This window comes from Aspergillus costaricaensis, assembly GCF_003184835.1.
Source record: "Aspergillus costaricaensis CBS 115574 unplaced genomic scaffold BO79scaffold_34, whole genome shotgun sequence".
In the NCBI taxonomy this organism is placed as follows: domain Eukaryota; kingdom Fungi; phylum Ascomycota; class Eurotiomycetes; order Eurotiales; family Aspergillaceae; genus Aspergillus; species Aspergillus costaricensis.
Window position 1 is genome coordinate 158,960 of NW_020291834.1, and position 23,339 is coordinate 182,298.

At 49.1% G+C, this 23,339-nt stretch overlaps 9 protein-coding genes across 9 annotated transcripts; 5 read left to right on the plus strand and 4 right to left on the minus strand.

Moving 5' to 3' along the window:
- Positions 1-2,320: 2,320 nt before the first annotated feature.
- BO79DRAFT_156699 (uncharacterized protein) lies at positions 2,321-3,322 on the plus strand (the record flags this gene model as incomplete). Its single annotated transcript, XM_025678831.1, has 2 exons — positions 2,321-3,046; positions 3,089-3,322. The coding sequence occupies 2 exons, from the start codon at positions 2,321-2,323 to the stop codon at positions 3,320-3,322; spliced, it is 960 nt and encodes a 319-aa protein (XP_025535929.1).
- Positions 3,323-3,533: 211 nt separating this feature from the next.
- Positions 3,534-3,794, plus strand: BO79DRAFT_156604 (uncharacterized protein; the record flags this gene model as incomplete). Its single annotated transcript, XM_025678824.1, has 1 exon — positions 3,534-3,794. A coding segment is annotated over one exon (261 nt), but the record flags the coding sequence as incomplete, so codon positions are not given.
- Positions 3,795-4,366: 572 nt separating this feature from the next.
- BO79DRAFT_201609 (HoxN/HupN/NixA family nickel/cobalt transporter) lies at positions 4,367-6,396 on the plus strand (the record flags this gene model as incomplete). Its single annotated transcript, XM_025681587.1, has 7 exons — positions 4,367-4,855; positions 4,924-4,934; positions 4,993-5,065; positions 5,117-5,202; positions 5,252-5,530; positions 5,582-5,727; positions 5,801-6,396. Exons 1-7 carry the CDS (start codon positions 4,628-4,630, stop codon positions 6,394-6,396), a joined length of 1,419 nt encoding a protein of 472 aa, XP_025535931.1. The 5' UTR covers positions 4,367-4,627.
- A 601-nt stretch (positions 6,397-6,997) lies between these two features.
- BO79DRAFT_156889 (chitin deacetylase) lies at positions 6,998-7,831 on the minus strand (the record flags this gene model as incomplete). Its single annotated transcript, XM_025678836.1, has 3 exons — positions 6,998-7,059; positions 7,117-7,481; positions 7,539-7,831. The coding sequence occupies 3 exons, from the start codon at positions 7,829-7,831 to the stop codon at positions 6,998-7,000; spliced, it is 720 nt and encodes a 239-aa protein (XP_025535932.1).
- A 1,288-nt stretch (positions 7,832-9,119) lies between these two features.
- Positions 9,120-11,630, plus strand: BO79DRAFT_273906 (type-X family DNA polymerase). The gene has a single exon (XM_025687551.1). The coding sequence runs from the start codon at positions 9,478-9,480 to the stop codon at positions 11,506-11,508; it is 2,031 nt and encodes a 676-aa protein (XP_025535933.1). The 5' UTR covers positions 9,120-9,477; the 3' UTR covers positions 11,509-11,630.
- Positions 11,631-11,678: 48 nt separating this feature from the next.
- On the minus strand, positions 11,679-12,039 carry BO79DRAFT_49033 (uncharacterized protein). Its single transcript, XM_025689327.1, has one exon. It carries the CDS (start codon positions 11,932-11,934, stop codon positions 11,740-11,742), a length of 195 nt encoding a protein of 64 aa, XP_025535934.1. The 5' UTR covers positions 11,935-12,039; the 3' UTR covers positions 11,679-11,739.
- Positions 11,692-16,498, minus strand: BO79DRAFT_179886 (aminophospholipid-translocating P4-type ATPase DRS2). Its single transcript, XM_025680058.1, has 3 exons — positions 13,405-16,498; positions 13,053-13,356; positions 11,692-12,993 (listed from the first exon to the last, which is right to left on the minus strand). The coding sequence occupies exons 1-3, from the start codon at positions 16,326-16,328 to the stop codon at positions 12,145-12,147; spliced, it is 4,077 nt and encodes a 1,358-aa protein (XP_025535935.1). The 5' UTR covers positions 16,329-16,498; the 3' UTR covers positions 11,692-12,144.
- A 996-nt stretch (positions 16,499-17,494) lies between these two features.
- On the plus strand, positions 17,495-17,995 carry BO79DRAFT_132422 (F-box protein; the record flags this gene model as incomplete). Its single annotated transcript, XM_025677981.1, has 1 exon — positions 17,495-17,995. A coding segment is annotated over one exon (501 nt), but the record flags the coding sequence as incomplete, so codon positions are not given.
- Positions 17,996-18,280: 285 nt separating this feature from the next.
- On the minus strand, positions 18,281-20,297 carry BO79DRAFT_179889 (cytochrome P450; the record flags this gene model as incomplete). The annotated part of the gene is made up of 5 exons (XM_025680059.1): positions 18,281-18,525; positions 18,574-19,111; positions 19,182-19,516; positions 19,588-19,779; positions 19,844-20,297. The coding sequence occupies 5 exons, from the start codon at positions 20,295-20,297 to the stop codon at positions 18,341-18,343; spliced, it is 1,704 nt and encodes a 567-aa protein (XP_025535937.1). The 3' UTR covers positions 18,281-18,340.
- Between the last annotated feature and the right edge of the window lie 3,042 nt (positions 20,298-23,339).

A 23,339-nucleotide genomic window follows, 5' to 3' on the forward strand; every position in this document is an offset into this window, starting at 1 on the left:
GGGATGTCTGGGTTAACGTGAGCAAAAGCATGTGGTATAGGCAGATTGCGGGGGTGTGAAGGAAGTTGTCGCTATGAAGTGGCTTGCACCTAAAGTAGGATATCAATTCATTTTGGAGGAACCCGCAAGTAGCCACGCAACAAAGAACGAAAACAATGCATTGGAAGTGATTCAAACACAACCACTTTCCAAAGATGAGACTTTTGAGCAGGATGACTGGTTTACATTGTAACAATGGAAAACCACTGATGTAATAACATACAGTGGAATGCCGACTTCGTACCGGACATTCACGTCATCTGTCTCACCTGCTGATCTCTATACTCCAGGAAAAACAGTGACAATGTACGTAAGAGATCAATATAGTATGAACTTTAGTCTGCCAGATATACTTAGTAGGTTAACACCCAAATCTTATACAACTCGTATTGCCCCGTAGGTTAATCGCGATAATTTCAACCTAGATCAAGGTGGAATTCCCAAACTTGGTACCGCGAGCGAGCTCCGAAGAAGCTTCCAAGGCGCCAAAAGTATCTTAGAAAAGGGTGTCAGATATCAGATGCCCTGGAATGGGAGAGACCATCCTATAAAGTTGATCCCTGGAAGTGCAAAGCGTGTCACTGCAAGTACTCACATCATTCTCAAGCTTCGGAGAGCCATTTTACATGGGCTGAACAGCTGAAGATCGGAGTAGTAATATCCGAAGACATCAATAGATGGAGCTCTGTTGTAGCGGAAGAAGATAGCACAGGAGCAGAGAACAAAGTGCGCCGTGAAAATTTTGTTTAGACCGAAGAATGAAGAAGGAGGACAGAAGAGGGTGTAAGTTGGGTCTGCAAGATGTGAACTAGCGTGGTTCTTCACATGACCTTGGAGTGAAGAGAGCCGTGGGATGGAATTTACCACTACATCTATTTAGGAACAACCCGGAAGTTCCAACAACCCCGCTGAATGTATCGCAGCATTAAAGATGGCAACTGCCAACCAACATTGCCTGGGTTTCCGGGGGAAACAAAGGATCTCGATAAAGGATCCCAACTTTCGAATGCCAGCACGCCACATTCGCAGATAAGTGTGATAACGGCCCCATAGTACGGAGTATCCCATTCACGACACCCGCCACGTACGACCATGCAAGCGAGATAGAACTATTGACTACCTAATGCACAAGCCAAATCCCTCATCCCGCTCGGCGGTAAATCCACAGGCCATGTGGAATCGAGGAAGGACCCGAGTGCTCCGACGCAAGGCCATCAATTTTTGTCACGTCCGTCGGTTAAGAGTCCCACACGGTGGGAGACATGCTCGTGAATCCTCCCATGACAGCAAGCACACATGGCACAATCCCGTCCAATCCAGCCCAGAGCCATATCACACTTATCGACAGCCTTAGGCGGGGTAATGGAACTATGACCACGCCATTCTGGAAGCCCACCTCTCACGGATTGGAGGTTAGCGCTGTGCAGCTGCAGGAAATCAATAGTTCCTGCAAGGTCTTATCAGGTGGGGGCCAGCTGAGCGTGCACTGCACCATTCGGCATTTTATGGCGCGTCGGAGCGGGGTGTCCTGGTAATCGCACGAAGTGTTGGCTGATTAGTTTGGATCAAATTGTCGTGTCCAAAGGAGGGCGACTTCTGCAGCCGATGTTGGTGCAGGGGCACTCTTGGTATACTTCTGTTGGAAGAGGTGGTACTGCCGTTGGACCGATAAGGCTATCACTGTCACAACCGTTGGTGAAAGTCCAGTTCAGCCTTGGGGTGGTATTGATGGGGTCCAAAGAGAAAGAAGTGATCCGGACTTTGGCTACTAGTGATATTAATCGACGCTAAAATCAATCCGTCCACCAGTCAGCTTCCAGTGTTTGGCGTGTTCTGTGCTCAACCTGCATAAGGGCCATGCACGAGCCCATCACACGGCACGCCCGGCGCTTAAGGTTATTTATATCGCCCGACCCATTGGGTGCCGCTCCCCCGGATCCAGGTTGGATGGCAATGACTGGCCTTCGTGCTTCACGGAGCCGGGGATTTACTATCCTTAGAATTCCCAAAATAGTCCAAAGAGGGGTTGCTGCAGCACTAATTTGTGGAGCGTTGGTTGAGGGATTTGGCGTCTCTATCGCCGGGCTTCCCTTCCCCTCCTTTAGTGTCCGACAGGGAACTGATGAAGATTTATTGCTCACGATCTCCCCATTACAACAACGCTCCTTTTCGTTTTCTCTCACGCACAACTTCCAGTAATTGGAGTTGAAGTGCTTTTGACTCTTACCTTTCTTCTTGTTCTGGTCATCTCTATTGCAGTGATCGTCTTATACATACCAACATGGGTGTCATGCGTTTACCTCGCCCAACCGGCGTGTATGTGCCGAACTCACCCACACGGAGCCTCAAGGGCGATATGATCTCCTCCCCATTATCACCTGAGTTCAACTTTGACTCTGAGACCTTGACTCCTTCCATTATTCCTGCCCTTGAATACGTTTCTTCCAAGCTGGAGCAGAGGATGATGCACGTTACTCTGCTTGTGGGTCGCGGGAAGCCCTACCCAACCGGCCAGCCATCCGATCTCATCGTCATCCCCATCACCCCTCTGGATGAGACAGCATGGCGGATCGTGTTCCGCACGGTGGCCAAGGGAGCCAGCAAGTTCTCTTTAGGCCACAGCTGGACTGACGCCTTGAACCGCAGCCAGCATGAGCGCCAGGCCCACGACTACCTGATCCAACAGTCGATTATGCAGAATGAAGTGATCTTCAGCAGAGAGGGTCTGACACTGCTGAACGTGGACCGCATCTACACCCTCAAGCGCCGGCTGTGCATCCTTTCCCATCGGGGAACCCAGCCCGAAGAATCTTACATCTCATCCTGCGCGCAACTCCTCCACCGTACCATCAATGACTTCCATGGTCGTCCCTTCAGCAGAGCCTTCTTCCACCGCGTCTACGAGCAGCTGGATGTGCCTGATATGCTGTTATCCCAGGTGGCGGATGCCTTCAGAAAGCAATACAAGCAGGAAGGGATTATTATCCCACCTCCCGCGAAGGCCGATGTTGCACCTCCCGCCAAGACCAATGTGCCACCCCGGGTGAAGGTGGAGCGTCCCCGGAAGTCACCACTACGTGCGATCCGGGCAGCTCGTCGCCAAAACCCTCCGCCAACAAGATACAACTTGCCAACCAAGCGCGGGCCCAAGACACCACTGTCTGCATCTGATGTGACTCCTATTACTCGGAACGAATGGAACATGCTCCGTACAGACTTTCCTTTGGGCAAGACCACTGTTACCAAGTGGACACCATCACCAACTGTTATGGCTGCTGCGTGAACAGCATCATTGATTGCTTGACACTATGTCGAGCAAATGCTATACCACCAACACCTCCAGCACAATCATGGCCATGGCCATGATCAGAGGGACCTCCAAAATCGAGCCATCTGCGCATCGGAGCAGTCTGAAGAAGTATCCCGGGTCTAAAGGGTAAGAACACCTGCACGTTTAGTATATTAATCCCGAGCCCGAGCTAATCTCCCGTGCAGGACCGTTCTCGGACTGGCAGGAATACTCCACCGTTGAGCGGATTTCTGCCGACAGCCATGGCTGGTTGAGTGGAGCTATCCGAGCGATGTCGGCAAACCGGCCAACTAGGCGCAGGGACCACCGCAGGGCGGGTGGATTTCAGAGAGAAGAAACGACCCGCGAGCACGAAAATATTCGGAAGGTTGAATGCTCACCCGCAAACGGATCTATTGTCCCGACCGATCCTTTTGAAATGGGTGATCAGATCAATCGGACTTGACATGAGAAGTTGGGCTCACAGGGATGAGACGTGTACAATAGACCTGCATGAAATGAAAGTACTATCTTCACATGATTGAATTTCTAGTACGTAAAGTGAGGGGAAGTTGCAGTGTTGCATTGGGGGAGGGAGTAGACTAGAAGATGAAGTCGGAGATGCAACTGCTGGTCGGCGTGCTCCGCCTTCAGATGCGGGCACGTCACGTGGGCAGTTGTTTCCCAGAGCCGAGCAGACCAGAAGAATCAGGCTTGCATCCATCATTGTGGGCACAATCTCACAGAGATCATTGATATATTGTTATCTGCGGTTTGTTCGTTTCTTTCTGTTTTTATATGATAGACATAGAAGAGTGTATTGCTTTCAGCCTTCTCCAAAGTAAGACACCCCGGGCGTCCCCGGTACTACACCACCCGAGCAAGGAACTAACTGCTAGTGAACAACTCCAACAGGACCCTGTGGGACTGCAAGGAGCTCCACTGCAAGAACTCGCCAAATGGGCTTTGCATAAATAATCCTTCTCCTCTGGTCCTCAGTTCGTCAAATCCGGATCCACTGCTTGGTTGGCATTGATAATTCGACCGTCTAAATTCTCTTATACCTTATCGCATGTGAGCCTTATCAGGTTTTCTTTTCCCCTCCCGCACCCCCCCAAAAAGCCTTGACATTCCCCACGGCACGCTTTAACCCACGGACGACAAATCTTATCCAGATAAATTGTCCTGTTCAGCCACTCGATTCCATTCCAACTGCGGACTGCTGGAAGGGGTATCTCTCAAAAATAACCATATTAAAGCACTTTTTGTGGGAGTCCCTGTGGCTGTTATCTGTCAACCATGCGGGACTCGACCCCTCCCAGTATTAACCCAAGCCATGTCTCGGAGGGAAATGGCCAAACCGATGTTGCACGTACCAAATGGAATATCAAAAAGTTCGTCAGGCAGGCTGAGCGATCGCATCGCCGGCTGCCGGGACTGAAGAAGGTTCCTTTGCCTGCCATCGCTATTATTCTGTTCATTGCGTTCATTAACGTTGTGGTGTGGATTGCCGCCGCAATTGTGTTGGTATGTTTATCACCCTTCTTGCCCTCTTGACTGGATTCATTTTTAAGCCATGAACTAACATTTTCCAGCGCTATTACCCGTATGTGATTCAAAAGCTATACTCACGGAGCTAGCATCATCTTACTAAGTTACCCCAGGTCCCTGGTGTCTAATGCCGTACTATCTTATACTCTCGGATTGAGACACGCATTCGATGCGGATCATATCTCGGTAATTACTTCATATGCACTTTAGCAACAAGACCTAACAAATACTGTGTAGGCCATCGATTTGATGACCAGAAGATTACTGGCAACGGGCCAAAAGCCCGTCACCGTAGGCACCTTCTTCTCTCTCGGCCATTCCACGTGAGTTCCTCCCTTTCAAGACACGCTTCTTCAAGCTAACAAACATCAGTATTGTTATCATCACCTCCATCGTAGTCGCAGCTACCGCTGCAGCTATCTCATCAAGATTCGACAGTTTCAGCACCATTGGCGGTATCATCGGCACTTCAGTCAGTGCCGCTTTCCTGATCCTACTGGGTCTCATGAATGCCTACATCTTGTTCAAATTATACAAGCAAATGCAAAAGGTCTTAGATCTACCCGAAGGCCAAGAAGATGAAGTGTGGAAGATCGAGGGCGGTGGTATGCTATTCTCCGTGCTTAAGCGCATGTTCAAGCTTATTGACAGGTAAAGACTCCACTCCACCTATTGCCAAGTAAGAGTACTAACCTCGCTCAGACCTTGGAAAATGTATCCGCTTGGAATCTTGTTCGGTCTTGGCTTTGACACATCATCTGAAATCGCCCTTCTTGGCATCTCGTCTGTCGAAGCTGCCAAGGGCACTAACTTTTGGGTTATCCTGATCTTTCCGGTCCTATTCACAGGTAAGTCATCAACTTGACACACTCAAATAACAATCCCTTGTTTTACTACATCAATTTACTAACAACATACCAGCGGGAATGTGTCTCCTCGACACCACCGACGGAGCCCTAATGCTCTCCCTCTACGTCCAACCCTCCGCCAACTTCCTCCCCCCAAAGAGCGACACCTCCTCCGACGCGCCCCTCATGGGCGAAGACACCGAAGTCGAACCATCCAAGAACCACCGCGACCCAGTAGCATTCCTGTACTACTCCATCGTCCTAACCTGCCTAACAGTGATGGTCGCCATCGTCATCGGCGTGATCCAACTACTCACTCTGGTCCTGAACGTCGCTAACCCCACCGGCAAATTCTGGGATGGAGTCCAAGTAGCAGGAGACTACTATGACGCCATTGGCGGCGGTATCTGTGGACTCTTTATCATCATCGGCGGCCTCAGTGTGGTTGTTTACAAGCCCTGGAGGAGATGGATTGCTCGGAGACATGGAAAGACCTTTGTTACTGATGTCGAGGGATATCGGGATGAAGAACCGTCTGTTACTAATGCTCCTGATACGCCGATTCTGGATGAGGGGAGGGATGGGGCTGCTGCTGTTAATTATGGAGCTACGGGGAAGGGGGATGCGGCTGTTACGGTGGAGCCGGTTGGTGGGGGGCCTGCGCGGTGATGACGGGTGGTTGAAGGGAAGAAAGGGGTGGGTTATTGGTGCTTGGGGAGGGTTGAGGGGGTAATGAGATATGAGTATGCGATTAAAATGCATTTTACGATTATACACCGGTGGATTTTATTAAGCTCTATAGTATGATAGAGTTAAAAGTTATGCGGTATTTTTGGTAGCAATTGATACACTTTTCAAAAAAGTGATCTGATTAGTTACTTTCTCATGAAGGGATGACTACTAAACAACCAAACCAAGTCTCATCACTGACTAACTTCTGAACTAGCTATATCTCAGGATCTAAAATCATAAACCTGGTTACCCTTCGTGTATAGCCCGGAAACTCAATACACAACCATTAAAAAACAAGCTTAGCCTCTTGCAACTCATCCCGTCGACAAGCTATTCATCCTCCACGGACTAACTAGCAGCACCCAAGGACCAATATTCAAGCTCTGAGCATGGAGAACAACTCCGATAGCCACAACCCAGAAACATACACTGCCACAGCTACCAAAACCCGTCCTCGCCAGCTATAACCGGAAGCACTCGCCTTCGCATTCGCATTCGACCCAGGGACATAACCAGCAACACCATGAAACCTAAACCTCTATCGGCTGGAACGGTACCACAACGCCTCTGGGTCTCCGAGGCAATCGCCAACAGTAGTAACTGCCCAACATTAGCCACCCAAGTCATCCATATCTAAAGAGGATAACGGGAAAATACCAGTCAAACCCCTCGACTTCGTCTCATCCAGCATCATCTTCGCCAAGGTAACCACCGTCTGTTCCTTAGTATCATGGGCCAAGCAAAGATTACCACCATTGTCGAGTTCAGTGACGAATTTGTCATAACTCTGACTGATCAGCTCAGGGCTATTGTGGTTATAGTCCTTAGTGTCAATACTGGCTGTGATGACATGGTAGCCGAGATCCTTCATAACCTGGAGGGTCAAGTCGTTGACGTCGAAGTAAGGGGGACGCATGTAGGTTGGAATTTCGCCCATGGAGCTTTGGAGCACGGACTCAAGACTGGTCATTTCTTGGACGATTTGGTCGTAGCTTAGTGTGGGGAGGCTGGTGTGGTCGTAGCTGTATGATGTAGTTTTTAGTTTGTGTGGGGGGGACAGTGTGGTTGGGGCTGCATACGTATGAGAGCCAACTTGATGTCCCTCCTGTCTTATGCGCTGGATTATCTTGGGGTTGGTCTGACTGGCTTCGCCGAGGACGAAAAAGGTAGCCCGGACTTTGTATTCGCTGAGAAGGTCGAGCAGTTGGGGAGTGTATGACGATGGGCCATCATCGAAGGTCAATGCAATGGTGTTGGGGGTGGTGCATGTGGTAATGACCTGTCCGAATGGGATGTCTCTGCTGGTGATAGGGGCACATAAGGCGATGGGGCTGATTGCTGCGAGAGCGATCAATGCGAGGGATTTGAACATGATGAATGATTGTTCAGTGATAGTAGGCAACAGATAATGTAGCTATGGTGCTATTAAGCGTCAGATGTGCTCAGCAAGAGGGGCTGGGTTAGTTTATCGCCAATGGTGCCCGGCCTACAAAGCAGACAAGAACTTGGATGATACCCACTACTGACTCTCGCTTGCGACTCCGGTATATATTGTTCATGATAAAGGGCCTGAGCACTCTATTAAAGTGCGATTTCGTTCCTGTTGTTTTGATGACGGTCCGCTCCTTCATAGGCCATATTGGAATGGGTGTATAGCCAATTGCTCAACCCGGTCCCAAGGCGTAAGAAGCCCGAATTCACACAGATTATTGTTTGTCTAGTCATAGGGCATCAAGAAAAAACTTTAAAATAGACCCAGGGGTGTGAAAGTCAAGCGATGGGCTGGGTTCTCACGACAGATTGTTGCACTGCCAACCGAAGGGTTATTTGTCGCGACCCCTGACAAGAAGTAAATGAGGCTGAGCAGCCCGAGTCCAGTTTTGAAGATGACTAGGCACGACATTGTATGGTTACACAGATAGTCTACTCATTGGGAGTCCAGAGGCTCTTGTAGAGTTGATCTGTTGAGATTTTCAGATATTCTCGCATCAAAGTTACCCGCCAATGCTTTGCTAACTCCACTTCATATACCACAGTGAACGTTTATACAGCAATCAATGATAGGAACCAAGATAAGTCATTTATCAGCTGAAGTCCAGGTAATCCATAGCGAACCCCTGTAGCACGCACTTCGGAGGTCTGTGTCTGGTCCAATTTCAAAACACAACTTAGTCCTGCCATCCTCGTCTGTTGATAGCACCTCGCAGATACCCTAGTATTCATGATCCGAACATGGAGAAAAGCTCCGAGATCATGAGATCATGTTTGATAAGATATGCAGGTGAATAGACATGGATCTCTCTTGACATGTAGACATACAAATGACCCGAACGAAATGACTCAGGCTATCTGTGGCCCCTTAGAGACTGTGTGACAATTGCGTTGCTTCTCTTGGCATAAATTCGTGTAAAAAGCTTATGCACAAGACTGGTTACGCGTACGAGTCTAATAATGCATATGGAGAGACCCAGAGCAGAGAATTGAAGTTAACACAATTGACCGTGATCAAAGGTTTGAGTTGAGTGCGCATAGTGACTTCCCAATCGGGTAACCTTAACATGGGGGTCCAATTGAATGCCTCAGGCACCAATAGAAATACGAAGGGGACTGACGTCAGCCATCACGACGCAAGATTCGCTTTCCATTCTTCCTTTTGCTTCAGACAACGCGCAACAACTACAGCAAGCATGATGCTCTATCCTAATTGATAAGATCCTGGTACTCTCGTATTTGATTTCTACAACGACTGATCGGAGTGCCATCTTGGCTCAAAAGCCGTCGCCCCATGCGACTATCCAACAACTATCCAGCCTGTCTTCGGCCACGATATACATCTAGCGCTGTCGCAAGCTAAACGCCCTGATGATTTCCCACAAAATAACTATCTTATGTCTAGGGATCTATATATACGATATAATCTGGAAGTGACCTATACAGAAGCCTTACGTTGTGGCTTCTCACACTTCATCTATATATGAATCTCGTTGAACCCAACTACAATGAGAATATAGCTTGGGGATGTCAGAAACCACAGCAAGCTCCCCTGCACAGGATGATGATGCAGGGCAATCCGGTCCCAGCTTTCTAAATTGCCCGCCTATCTTTGTGCTCCCCACCCATCTCAGTCTGGAATCGCTTCACAGCATAGAAGAGGAGCTGGTTAAGCGAGAAGCACCTCTGACCTACGACATATCCGAAGCCAGACTGGTACTCGGGAGAATCGGACAAGGAAAGCGAGCAGCTTTAGAACTACGATCTCGTGGAATATGGACCGAACCTATCAGTAAATACGAGCCCCCAAAGAAGCGGCGTCGTGTCAATGCAGCCGAGTCGAAAATAGCTGCAGACCAGGCCGACGATATCGACCTCAGCACGGAGACAGAAGACGAAGAAGATGGGATGAAAAGTCGGCATGACCCCTCGCGGCATCTCCATCGGACGCAGACTGACTCCCCCGCCGCGGAGTCAACCGTTTCAAATCCGTCTGACGCGTCTTCCGTGTCATCCTCCGTTGCACAAGCAGACACCATCAGCGTCGTCAAACTAGACTGGCTGGACCAATGTCTCAAGGCGCAAGAGCTCCTTTCTACCGATCCATATACGATTTACATCGCCCGACGGGCTCCACGCCCCGTAGAGCCCTCAAAGCCAGCCTCCCTAGGGAGCGATATCCTCCAACGAGCCAGGCAGGATGCCGCATTACGACCGCCACCAAAGCCACCGACCGTATACCACCATGCGCGTACTCACGATTCTACTCACAACCCGCCCAAACTATACCGAACCACCACCTCGGAGAACGAAGAAACCGAATCCCTCCCCCCAGCCCCAGACTGGGTGAAGGAGCACATTCTCTACGCCTGCCTGCGCTCCACCCCCCTCAACCCTCCAAACGAAGGCTTCATCAACCAGCTTATCAAAATCCGACAAATCCGCGAATTAACACTCGACGAAATCGGCGTCCGCGCCTACAGCACCTCCATCGCAGCGATAGCAGCCTACCCGCACGGATTCCGCCGCCCCTCTGAGGTCCTCACCCTCCCAGGCTGCGACACCAAAATCGCCAACCTCTTCTACGAATACCAACAAAGCCCAACGGGCACCCTCTCAGCCGCCACCCTCCTAGACACCGACCCAACCCTCCAGATCCTCAACACCTTCTACAACATCTGGGGCGTCGGCGCCAAAACCGCGCGCGAATTCTACTACTACCGCCACTGGACAGACCTAGACGACATCATCGAACACGGCTGGAACAACCTGACCCGCGTCCAACAAATCGGCCTAAAATACTACGACGAGTTCCTAACCGGCATCCCCCGCCCCGAGGTCGAACAAATCGCCACAACAGTAACCCAACACGCCAACCTCGTCCGTCCAACCTCCTTCGACAACGAAGAAAAAGGCATCCAATGTATAATCGTAGGCGGCTACCGTCGCGGAAAACCCCTCTGCGGCGACGTCGACCTCATCCTCACCCACCCAGACGAATCCCTAACCAAGAACCTGGTCGTCGACGTAGTCGCCAGCCTGGAATCCTCTGGCTGGATTACCCACACCCTAGCCCTGCACTTAATGACCTCTAACCGCGACCAACAAACCCTCCCCTACCGAGCAAGTAATGCCGAAAGCACGGGCAAGAACTTCGACACATTAGATAAAGCCCTCGTCGTATGGCAGGATCCTCACTTCGACGACACTACGAACCAACCGGAAACAGAAACTCCTCAAGAAGAAGAACACCACGCAAAGAGTAAACGAAACCCAAACCCCCACCGCAGAGTAGACATCATCATTTCCCCCTGGCGAACAGTCGGGTGTGCCGTGCTCGGCTGGTCAGGCGATAAGACCTTCGAAAGGGATCTACGACGGTATGTGAAGAAGGCGCATGGGTGGAAGTTTGATTCCAGTGGGGTTAGGGAGAGGACTTCGGGCGGACAGGTTATTGATCTTGAGGCTGATGGGGAGACGTGGGAGGAGAGGGAGAGGTTGGTTATGGAGGGGTTGGGGGTGGGTTGGAGGAGGCCCGAGGAGAGGTGTACACGATGACTTTCTTTCCTTTCTTGTCTTGGCTTTGTTGATGGTGGTGGCGGTTTGTTCTGTACTGTGTTTTTTTGGCTATCGCCTTTTCTGGAACCTGGATTAAATTTACTGGTAGTCATATCTGGAATAATTGTTGTGAACTGTGTGTTTTGGATGTACGGTTGAAAACACCATTGTTTTGAATCATGGGTTCTTTCATTACGTAGTAGTAGGACATATCTGCATACTGATTGAACGCTAGGAAGTAGGAAGAATAGAAAAAGCCACGTATATAACCGCCAGTATTGATTCAGGTTGTCTCATTGATGTAGTTGGTTGGTTAGGTAGGTAGGTAAGTAGGTAATATAAAGGGAGGGAAGAGGAGAAGGACACACAAAACGGACCAAGCCACATCCATCCATTCCAAGAGGGAGAAAAGAAAAGAGACTTCATTTCATCGCCAGAAAATGCAACTAATACAAGGATGGAGACTCATGCAATGAGACGAGACGGGAACACTTCAAAGAGTTACAGAGAAGCGAAAGATAAAGAAAAGAAGAGAAAAGAAAAATGAGAATACAAAAGACACACACAGACACACATATAAAAAAAAAGCTTCCATCGATCAATCAATCAATCAGGTAAAGTCAATCAAGTCATTCATTACACCAGAGCCCTGGAGCTGGTCATTTCACCGTAGCGTCCTCTGCCCCGGGTAGTATCGTAAGCATTTACCACTCTCATCTGTCCACCTTCGTCGGCCTGACTGAATGCGTAGCCGCGCTGTTTCCGCATACGTTGGACTTGACGGACTTTGCGGATCGCCTTCTGGAACTGTTCCATGCGGGGGCGGTAGTCCTGGACGTTGTATTTCTGGATTTCTTGCACGTGGTGGTAGTGTTGCGGGTAGTACATGCGTTTGGCGTATTTCCAGGCGTAGTCGCGGAGTAGGCAGATGCAGGGGAGGATGACGGCCATTAGGTAGAAGACGGGGTCTTTGAAGAGACGCGGGATCGTGCCGTAGTATTCTTGGGAGAAGCCGATGGCTGGGGCTGCGTAACCGTAGGCTGGGAGGAAGATGAGCCAGAGTAGCATCGAGCCTGGGATGGCGATGAACGTGTATTTGGTCCAGATGTTGGTGATCAAGGCGGCTTTGCCTAGCACTGTTGCTAGTGCTGCGGTGTAGGTTGCTTCGGCCCACACCCAGTGGCCGGAAGTTTTACCGTCTCCTGTGGGTCCGTCCCAGAGGAAGAATAGTTCTGAGACGACGTACAGCAGGAGGGAATGGTAGAAGCCGTTTAGAACCCATGACCAGAAACTATGTCTCCTGAAGAACATGCCCTTCTGTCCGAGTTGGTACAGTTGGGGATAGCGGTCCAACAGTCGAGCGGAGATGTATTGGTCACAGATACCCATTGCGAATGGAGGGAGCACGGTGAAGAACACGTTGTAGAAAGATAGAGTCCAAGATTCGTAGATAACTTCACCCGAGAAGGCGTTTTGGAAGGAATACTAGAGGTTGTCAGTAGCAGTACAAAATAGCGGACAGCGTCGCTCAGAGGCAAACTCACCCAGAATTGCGTCATATAGAGAGCAATGTTTTTGTAGAACGAGTACAGAATGACACGACTTATCCGGTGGTAGTTCCAGGCACCATGGACAAGCAGAAGCTTGCGAAGATACCGGAACTGTGCAATAGCAACATCCGCAGACCGAGCAGCTTGTAGACCTTCGACACCACTAATACCAACACCAACGTGTGCGGCTTGAATCATGGACACGTCGTTTGCGCCATCTCCAATAGCGAGAAGTAGAGACTTAAGGTGGCGTTTAACAAGCTTGACGACAAGGGCCTTTTGAAGGGGAGAAACACGGCTATAAAACATTAGCTCAGTCCCGCCTACGGAGGCGAGGTTGACTTACCAGCAGACCACAGCTTTACACATGACAGCCAGGTCCAGGAACAGCTTCTCCATATCCTTTTCAAGGGCAAACGTCAATGATCGACCATCAATGATCAAAGCCAGCGCCTCGATTTCACCCGACGTCCCCTGGCTTTGAACAGCCTGGAGCTTCTTGGTCAGATTATCTCGAGTTGCTTCTGCACTCTCCTCATTGATAATCAACAACGTCATGTCCTCGGAAATGAGCTTGCACGACATTCCAATGTTGATGGCGGTTTCTTGTCGGTCACCAGTCAAGACCCAGATTTTGATACCTGCCGTCTGGAGGGTGTGGATAGTGTCTGGAACTCCATCTTGCAGACGATCCTCGATGGCGGTAGCGCCCAGAAGGTAAAAGTCCTTCTCAATCAGCTCCGCAGCCTTATCGAGTTCGTCGGCACGGTTTCCGCCAACCGTTGTCGCAGCCTTGTCGTAAATCTGGTACCACTGCTGGAATTCGTCTTCGGGAACTTCACGCATAGCCAAGCAAAGTGTCCGAAGACCATCCGATGCATAGTCCTCCAGATGCTGCAAAGTCGCTTCAACCATTGGGTTGTCTGGGTGCAGGCGTTCAAGGATGACAGTATCCGCACCCTTAGTATAGATGCGGATTTTTCCATCAGGGCAGCGAAAGATTGTCGACATGCGCTTTCTCGTAGAGTTGAATTCGCAGACCGCCAATAGTTCATATTCGTAATCCTGGTTGTCAAAGGTGAAAATCACTGACCGGGGCTTACGATTGGAGAAGGCATAGCCTAGGGTTGCAGCACCTTCGACAAGTGCACCTTCATCAGGAGATGCGGCTTGATATTTGATCTTCCCTGGCTCTTTCTCAGATCTCTCCGGAATGACCGTGTGACAAGTAGCGAGCAGAGTGAGGAAATGATGTATAGCATCTTTCGAAGGGTGAGAGCGCAGGTTCTCCCTCAACTTCTTGAAACTATGGACTCCGACCTCCATTCCGTCCTCGACGGTGGCTTGCCGGTCCTCGGGAATGTCGTCACCGTACTGGATGCCCGCGATCGTGCATTGCTTGAACTCCATCATGTTGCAGGTAAGTGTACCAGTTTTATCGGAGAAGATGTACTCTATCTGGCCCAATTCTTCAACCAAAGAGGATGTCCTGCACGTTGCCGGTGTATCTGTCTTATCGTAATAGATATCAAGATCGGAGTTGATCAAGAAGGCTTGAGCATACTTGACGATTTCAATCGTCACGAAAAGCGAGATAGGGACAAGGTTCGAATAGAGAACCCAATAGGTAAAGATATCAAGAACGAATTGTTTGACCGGATTGGTGGAGCCATAATCCAGATACGTGAGCTTACTTGCCTCAGTTTGGCGAACAATTAAATCACCAACGGAACTGATGACACTGAGTGAAACCAGAATGCCAACCAACATGAGAATTTGAACATTCACCATGCGTTCCACTGCAGTTCGCTTGATCGGAGTTGCTGTCGCGTTCCGCATCAGCTTCGATTCGTGACCCGTGAAAACGACAATGCCATGGACCCACGGAGTGTTCCTGAGGGTGGCGCCTCGAAGGAGAAGCTGGTCCGGCGCCAATGGCAATTCCTTTTCACCTCCACCGGCGTGCATTGTCAGAGTTGCTTCGTAGGTGTACAGGCTGCTGTTTGGCTGCTCGGACCGGACCCGTCCACTTAAGCGACTGAGATCCGCGGGGCTGACCAAATGCGCGGTTTCCGGAATTGCCTGCTTAATCTTCAAGTTCGTTTCCCCGTCCAGATTAGCGGTCTCGATATAACACAGGCCCTCCGGTTCCGAGGACGCCAGTAGAACCAAATCAGCCGGGAATGGTTGTTCGGACTCGACCCGGACAATATCTCCCACAGCCACATCGATCCACTTGGTCTCATGGAACTGTGACCCCTTCAGAACCTGCGTTTTCGAATTGTTCAATCCTTTGTCAGACATCCTGCGCTTGTAGTCCTCAACTAATTCCTTGATGGCCGATACCGCTAACACAATACACAGCGGGGCAATCGTAGTATATCTGTTCGTCGGAGACACGTTCGGAATCTGCTGGAGAACGGCGGTGAAGAGGAAGAAAAGGTTGGCGTATTTCGAGAATTGTTCGTAGAGGAACTTCGGGATAAAGGTAATGACATTGTACTTGGCCGTTGAAACGTGGTTGTCGACGTATTTGTGCGTGGCATTGGCAGGCGGATTGTTCAGAACGATCATGCGAGGACCCAGCGTAGACGGGTCGACCTTTCTGCGGCCAAAACCAAACTTGAAATCCGACTTCTTCTTTGCTTTGGGAGCCCTGGCCGCGCCGCCTTCGTCCGGGTCCGCACTGTCCACCCGCGCAGCTCTGGCTCCAGATTCCGTCAGGGGCAGATCCATCTCCGAGTACTCAGCACCCATGCCCAGCATGTGCTTCGCTCGGCCCATCAACCCGCCTCCCAGACCCAGTATGCTGTTCCTTTCCTTTGCCTGCCGAACGCGGCTGTCGGGTTGTAAATGGTTATCATCTTGGTAGTCGAGATCGTAGTATCCGTGCATCGACCGGTCATCGTCGAACTCGTCGAGGGAGTAGCGGTGGTAGTTGCTTAACCCGGAGGTTTGCGAGTAGGTGCGGGACATGTCGGCACCGGAGTAAGGATCGGTCATGTATACCCCCGCTTGGGTCGGGGGATGCGCGGGCATTGCATGAGCACTGGACTGCGGCGGCACCTGTCCGCCGACGAACTGGTCGTAGGAAACCGAGGGACGCGGGTGAGGAGTTTCGGAGTCGTCAATGTCGTATTGTCGCAACAAGTGGTCATCGTTGACCGGTGGGCGTTGTCCCGAATTGTACATGGGAGCCGACTCATCCAGCAGCAGTTCATCATTGTGGCCAGCGGCTGGATGAGGGCCGGGGGGCCTACCGCTGGCCATGACGCTGGGGGCGGACAAACAGGTGCCCCTGGAGCATTGATTGGCCGGGACGAGACGGGAGAGAGGATCACCGAAGACAGTGGACTTGCAACGCGGTCGGAGCACGAGGAGGTATCAAGCGGACTACTCGAGATTCGATAGTAAGCGGCGAGGAAGGTGCGAAAGCTGGGGATGGGGGGTGGTGAGGAGAAATTCTGACTGCCTGGAGGTTAAGCCAGATGCCGCGCAAAGGCGTCGAGGCTAATCAGAGTTAGCGTTGGATCACCGCCAGTGGCTGGGCCGACACGATTCTTTGTCTTGTCCGATCCATACCCCGTTAAGACAGGGTGGGTTTGCCCGCGCCAGAATGAAATGAGAGCTAGTCTAGCTGGTGCTCACCCTCTGAAACAGTTTCAGATTAATATAGCGAGATCAACCAAAAGAGCCGTCCATGTCCACCATTGGAAAAGAGAGCTTCCTCTCGGCAGTTGGTTGTTGTTCAGTTCCATCCAAGAGAAATGGCCTGTCACGGGGCTACCAGATCGGGTTAGTGATTCCCGAATTGGGAATGGTGGCATGATGTATTATCGTAATACCGTTACATCGTTATGACACCTGAGGCGTCAAATGGTCTCCATCTACAAAATCAAGTGCTTGATTGCATGGATTTTTTAATAAGGAGATATCCTTGCTACTATGCACAATATGCAGAGAATCTGACATTCATGTCACATGTTCTCATGGCTTGGCTCATCTGCAAGTCAGTTTAGCAGCTCGCAAGTACCCACAACATGAGCATCCAAAGCTGCGCCACGATCCCGGTAAGCAGCGCATGCCTATTATTAGACTAGATGTTGTTTTTGGTCTCTAACGTGATCATCACTATGGTTCCTCTATACTTGTTACGGATGAACACATCCATATAGTGCTTTTCAGCCTCATGCTTAGCATTCCATGGTAGTTCTCTACCTGGTTACAATATCATCATATGTACCTTATCATGAGCCCATCGATATGAGTTCAGACACGCAACTAGGAGGAAATGACTACCTACCAGCTTTTGCTTCTACTAAATCTTTCCACTTCGTATTTACATTCCACAGGATATGGCGACTACCGGACAATCTACCCCAGTTACTCCTCGAACGGAAAGCGCAAGTATGGCGGCCCAGAACATCTGCATCCCTGAACTTTTAGAGATGATTCTTCTACAGCTGGATATGCGCACTTTGCTCGTATCTGCTCAAAGAGTCTGTCGTGCATGGAACACCCTCATCAAAGACTCCAGCTCTCTCCAGACCTTACTGTTCTTCAAACCAGCGGCCGAACCGTTCCCGACCGAGTTAAGCGCAAGGGAAATGGTCGAGGATAACCCACTGCTTTCCTATATATGGCACGAATTCTGGCGAAAAAGAGTGTCCACTTCGTCTGTTAATTTCAATCTACCTCCACTTGATCCACAGAGAGAGAATGTGTTCCTCCGAGCAGAAGCAAGCTGGAGACAAATGCTACTCCGGCAGCCGCCAGTTTCGTTAATGGCAGTTGTTGAATACGAGACTTACAGGGCTCCACGAGTCTCAGCGTTTTGGTTCAAGGAGGAAGACAAATTTACGAGGCTGGGGTATCTATACTCGGAGATCTCGAGGCTATCCCTAATTCCTGGGCGAGAACTTCGCTCGTTTTATGAGTGCGACCTCATTAATCAGTACAAAAAAATATTGGGGTATGTGCGTGCACGCGTAACTTCCTGTCATCTGCCAACCTGCGCATTTGTGATATATTGTCATGAAATACAGGAAGTTACTGGAGAGCCTTATTGTCACGGGTCTTTAAATAGTGACCTAGAGCTATGGCTAGGAAACGAGCTTGGAGCTTATGTTGCCTAGAGCATCCGCCGCCATGAACTTATCTGTATTGAATATAGCTTATAGCTGCTTTGATGTGCGAAGATTGTGCGTATTGCTAAAAGGCATGTTAATTTGCTAAAGAACCCAATAAGACACGGATGCCGCAACAATTTGTGATAATTACATCTAACGACGTTGGAATGCAAGCTGTAAAGGAGGCAGACACGTAGTAAAAGTATCCAGTGCTCCCGTTTCAAAAGCCTCTCCCGTCTCGCCAGGCGCAAACGAGAAGTTGTACTGCTGGGCTATGGTCGATATGCTGGTCCGCAGACTAATCATGGCCAGGTTCTTCCCGGGACAGATATAAGGGCCTGCTTCAAATGTCAACCTGGGTAACCACAAGGGAAACCATCGCTTACCTGTCAGGAAAGGAATGAAGGGGGCACCATCGGTCTTCATCTCGTGTCTTTTCTCACTCCATCGCTCTGGAATGAATTCCTTAGCCTCCTCGTAGTACCTTTCGTCAGTCTGAATTAGCTGGACAGGAACGAAAACAATGGTGTCTCCTGGAATATGGACTTCATCGACCTGAAGTCCTTCGGCTGGCGTGACACGATAACCCCCTGTCATTACAGCAGGGCGCAGACGAAGGGTTTCATTGATAATGTCATCAATAAACGAGATATCCTTGACCTTATTATAACTCCAGTCATCTGCTCCGCCCGGCATAGCCTCGTCCAGTTTCCGCTGGAGCTTGGCCAGCACAGATTGATGCCTAGCCAAATAGTACAGGACGGTCGCCAAGGTGGTGGCTGTGGTCTCACTCCCCGCAATAATGACTGCCCGTGAGTCTTCATTCAGTGCCAGGCGAGAAGGAGCAGCAGAAGCACTTTTCTCCACGTATGCTTTGAGAAGCCATGAAACGACATCTTCGGGATAGGAGTTTGCATCCCAAGTCTGTAGGATAGCATTATACAACACAATCATTAGATCTCACCATTAGGTTTTCACGATGAGAATTGCATACCTTCTGCTTCCTTTCAATTTCATCAGCACACCACTTGAAAAAGCTTCTGTAGCTAGAAACGGCACCAGGGATACGGCAGAGTATGTAGAGGAACCACGGGACCTGCAATAGAGTAGCACCGGCGGCCATATGGTCATGGACTCCTTTGATCGCTGGATGTTCCACACCGGTGGTCAGGTTATGGAAATCTTTGCCAAACCCGACGTCTCCCATTATATCAAAGCTAAGAAACATTGTCCAAGCCGTCACATCGATAGGTTGGCCCAGGTTCTTTGCTACATGGGCGGCAAGTAGATCAGCCTTGCTTTTGACCCGGGGCTCATATATTCCGAGAGCTTAACGAGATGATGGGATCAGTCATTGGGTTAATGGAGATGATAGAGAGAGCTTTATCAAGCTAACATACATTTTACGTTAAAGCCCCGGTCCCACGCCTTTCTCCGCATTCTGTGGTCATCATGATCACGAGTGTGGTGCACAGAGCAGTACTTGGGGTTTGTTGAGATATGGGCATACCATGGTGACTTGCTGCATTTGGACTGTGGCCCAAAGAGCAAAGGTATGGCGGACTTTCGCGCAATGCAGACCTCACGTGGACCTATAAACGCGGAATACATTACAACCTGGACGAGAAGATGGATAAGTAACTAGCATAGGATTACCGGTTCGAACAAAGTCGCCATATTCGTGATGAAGTCTTGCGATCTCCACATTGTATTGGAGATCTTTGCCTGCCAAGTAGGCATTATAGAAGCGAGATAACTTGGCACCCACTGGACCTGGAAAGTGATGCAGGCGATGGAAGAATAATCGATAGATGCCAATACTGGAGATAAGACCCGTGTTGAACGCGGATGCGATGAGTACCACTCTAAGAAGAGCCTGAGCGACCGAAAATTGCGTCAAGGCTATGTACGCATATGCTATCGATAGCACCGCGACCGCATAGATTGAAAATAGTACGAAGAGATAGTCTTCGACCGGGAAACTGGTGCGAAAGAGACTGACGTGCGAGAGCAGCCCAAACCCCGCGGCAGAAGCAGCGAGACTGAGCAGATCCGATTCCAACACAGCCCGCATGTCTGCCAACGAGACAACAGATGGAAATAGTTGCATTGTGCTCATAAGCTATTTCTGGCTGTTAAAGTGCATGAATATGTTTCAGTTGACATTGAAGCAGGGTGGGCCACCTGTTATTAAGTGTAGAGGGTAATAAATAAACGTAGAGTGAGCCGTGGGTGCGGACATGCTGGCATGTCTGTTTGCAGCCGATGCTCTGTCATCTGATCGACAAAACTAATGGTTAGGCCCCCAACGCTGTGTTAACTAGCATAAATCCATGCTAATGCTTCGTCCATTTTGTATTGCAGTGATAGAGCTAGTAACTCAAGCCCAGCAATAATAAGTATGATCGTACGTAGCCACGCTAGCTGATTGCGTGACGCAATACAATATAGTTGTTGATAGCCACGATAAGCTAGCATATTAGTACTTGGTATTTCCCTTTGATTCAGAAAATAGTAATAGAAGCTAGACATCTACGACTGGACCTGACACTACAAAATAGTTATAGCATACTTTGTAGATGCAATTTTTCATTCTAAGTAACATCATTGTATAAAGCCACATGACCAGATCATGAACCCTATATGCGTCTAAATAGTATGAATAGATGCTAATACACTCTTCCACTTTTTGGCCCCCAATCATATCACTGATATATAAGGTTGAGCTTTATACCAATGTGTAATTGTCTTCTATCCCGTCATCACGATATCGTATTCTTCGGAGAGACCGATGCACATGCAAAGGGCTAAAAGAGAAATGAGGGTGGTTCAAGCATTTCTTCCCCCCTCCAAGAAGATTTCTTTCTGATCATTAGCGCTGAGACTTTTTCTTCCATAGCCCTTACTGCGCATGCAGACGGAAAACGGGGGGGTGGGGGGTAACAGGTCACCAGAAGACCGTATCGTTTTGCTCTCTTTCCTTAATCTGGCTTGGGCGATTGACACGTATGTTAGTCAAGATACAACATTGCATGGTTTAAAAGGATTGCTTTTTTGAAACCCATCCACATAGGATATATCTGTGTAAAGTCTGACCAATCATCGCCGCATTGACTCGTTTCTGGTATGGTAAGGCTGCAGAACTTATTTGCAGCTTCTTTGAACCAGGAATGAGAAGTCCGCGATGTAAGCGTTCTTTTATCTCTGTGTAATATGACTATTACCACCAGTTGTCTCTTGATCCCCTCAAGTTGCTCTGATGACAGTTCTTGAACTGTAAGTTCTCCAACCTCGCCCCCCGGCTACACAGGTTCCTCATAATGTGGGCCGTGGGCCAGAAGGGATACTATAGTATCTCGAGCACTTTCACCTCCCTCCTGAAAGTAACATTGTGTTATTTGCTGGAAATTGTATCAGTAAGATTCTCTCGTAGTTATCAACGCCTTTCCCACGCGTGCTGCGATGGCCCCTGCACCCGAACATGAACATATAATTGTCTGTAAGCACACCATGCACAGCATCGTTCATCCATATATTGCTCGGCTTTTAGGGGCACAAATTTATTGGGAACGCTTCATAGTTGGCCGTGTGCCGCTAGTGAAACGTCAGTGTATCGATCAATGAACGATCCTATCCTCACATACAGATTTCTGTGCCGACGACGAGCCATGGTATCGGCGGTGTGTAGCCACCATTTGCGCAAAGGCCTTGCCCAGATGCACCACGCACTTGTTCACGGCACGAAGAACATCGCCGTTGAAGTCAACGTAGGCTTCGTTATTGGATTCTCTCTTGAAGTTTATATGTCAGGAATCAAGAAACGCGGCCATGCTTGTGAGGGGTTCCTCCTGTGCCACGAAGGGTGTCGAGGTTCCGAGATTTTCTTTCAAATTGTAGAAACATACGCTGGGCGTCCCTCAGTATGATTCCAGATCAAAAGAGAGCACTGTAAAGGTGGAAAACATGGTCCCAATTCTGCATTCTATTGTACGTTCATTCTTGGATGTTTGAATTAACACATTGTTAGTAATGTATGAATTAGTATCCCGTGGACTTCCTTTGTCGCTTGAACAGAGATGCCTGCGGTATGCAGTAGCTGGCTGCAATTCTCCAGTACAGCAATTTATATGAGATATAAACTATATTCGGAAAGAATCAGAAAGATTAGAGAGGAAGTAGAATTTATATGAGATAACCAGTATTCACGCAGTGGAGGGTAGAAGTGCATAGCGTATTGAGCTCTACGTATCTTCACTTTGCCAGATGTTTATACAGTTGAATCAAGTAATGCCCAGATAGTCAATTAATTCTGCTACGGCCGTCCGAAGATTGCTCGAAATGGTGTATCATATTGAATATAAGTCATTCCATTGAATGTAGATGCTGTAAAACCATGAATATAGAGAGGCTTGATGGTCGGAAAGAAAATTGTTATATCGGTACTAGGATTAACGCGTGCACAAAGAGTGGCTCCCTGCAAGCGCTTTGAGAACTGTTAGATAGGAGATATCATCCCATCTTCAAAGCCTCCACTCCAAAGGTCTAGACCATAGGCCTACTCCAAGCTGTTATCCCCATTTTCTCTTAGTTCCTCAACTTGCCGACGCTATCTGGCTTTAAATTCAGCAGCGCGTCTTGGCGCTGGACGGGATATTAAATTGTGGGTTAATTGTTTCAGATTCATATGAATAGAAGCTTGGATATTTAGCTTTGTCTGCACGGACCTTCCTCAGTTCTTGAGTCCACCCGGCGTTGTGTGGATAAAAGAAGGTAGACATAAATAGGCAGGTGAGCAAATTCATACACAAATTTTCTTTAATTATCAAAACTATGTAGCCTAAGTACTTAGTATGTCTGTATAAAAAATCTTTCTAGCCTTTTATAAAGGCAAATCAGCCAAATTTCACTCTCCTACCCACGGTGACACAGATGGCACAGCATTGCGAGGAAGACGAGACCCTGCTCGTCTAATATGTCTCGATAGACAAACGAGAATGTCTCGAAAAATGAGTAGTAGATTGCGTATTTAAGACGAGTAGAGAAAGTGGAGAAATAGAATGGCGGGATCAGGAGTGTAGAAGGCAATTGCCCTTGTGCTCATTTCAGACTGACGGATCCCTATTCTTTCGACAGCTAATCCAACAACCAGTGA

Coding starts and splice junctions, on each gene's coding strand:
- BO79DRAFT_273906 (XM_025687551.1), top strand. CDS start 9,478: ATGTCAGAAACCACAGCAAGCTCCCCTGCACAGGATGATGATGCAGGG.
- BO79DRAFT_49033 (XM_025689327.1), bottom strand. CDS start 11,934: ATGAAGTCTCTTTTCTTTTCTCCCTCTTGGAATGGATGGATGTGGCTT.
- BO79DRAFT_179886 (XM_025680058.1), bottom strand. CDS start 16,328: ATGGCCAGCGGTAGGCCCCCCGGCCCTCATCCAGCCGCTGGCCACAAT. Junction 13,357..13,404: donor TGTAAAGCTGTGGTCTGCTG/GTAAGTCAACCT, acceptor AATGTTTTATAG/CCGTGTTTCTCCCCTTCAAA. Junction 12,994..13,052: donor TCTATATGACGCAATTCTGG/GTGAGTTTGCCT, acceptor GACAACCTCTAG/TATTCCTTCCAAAACGCCTT.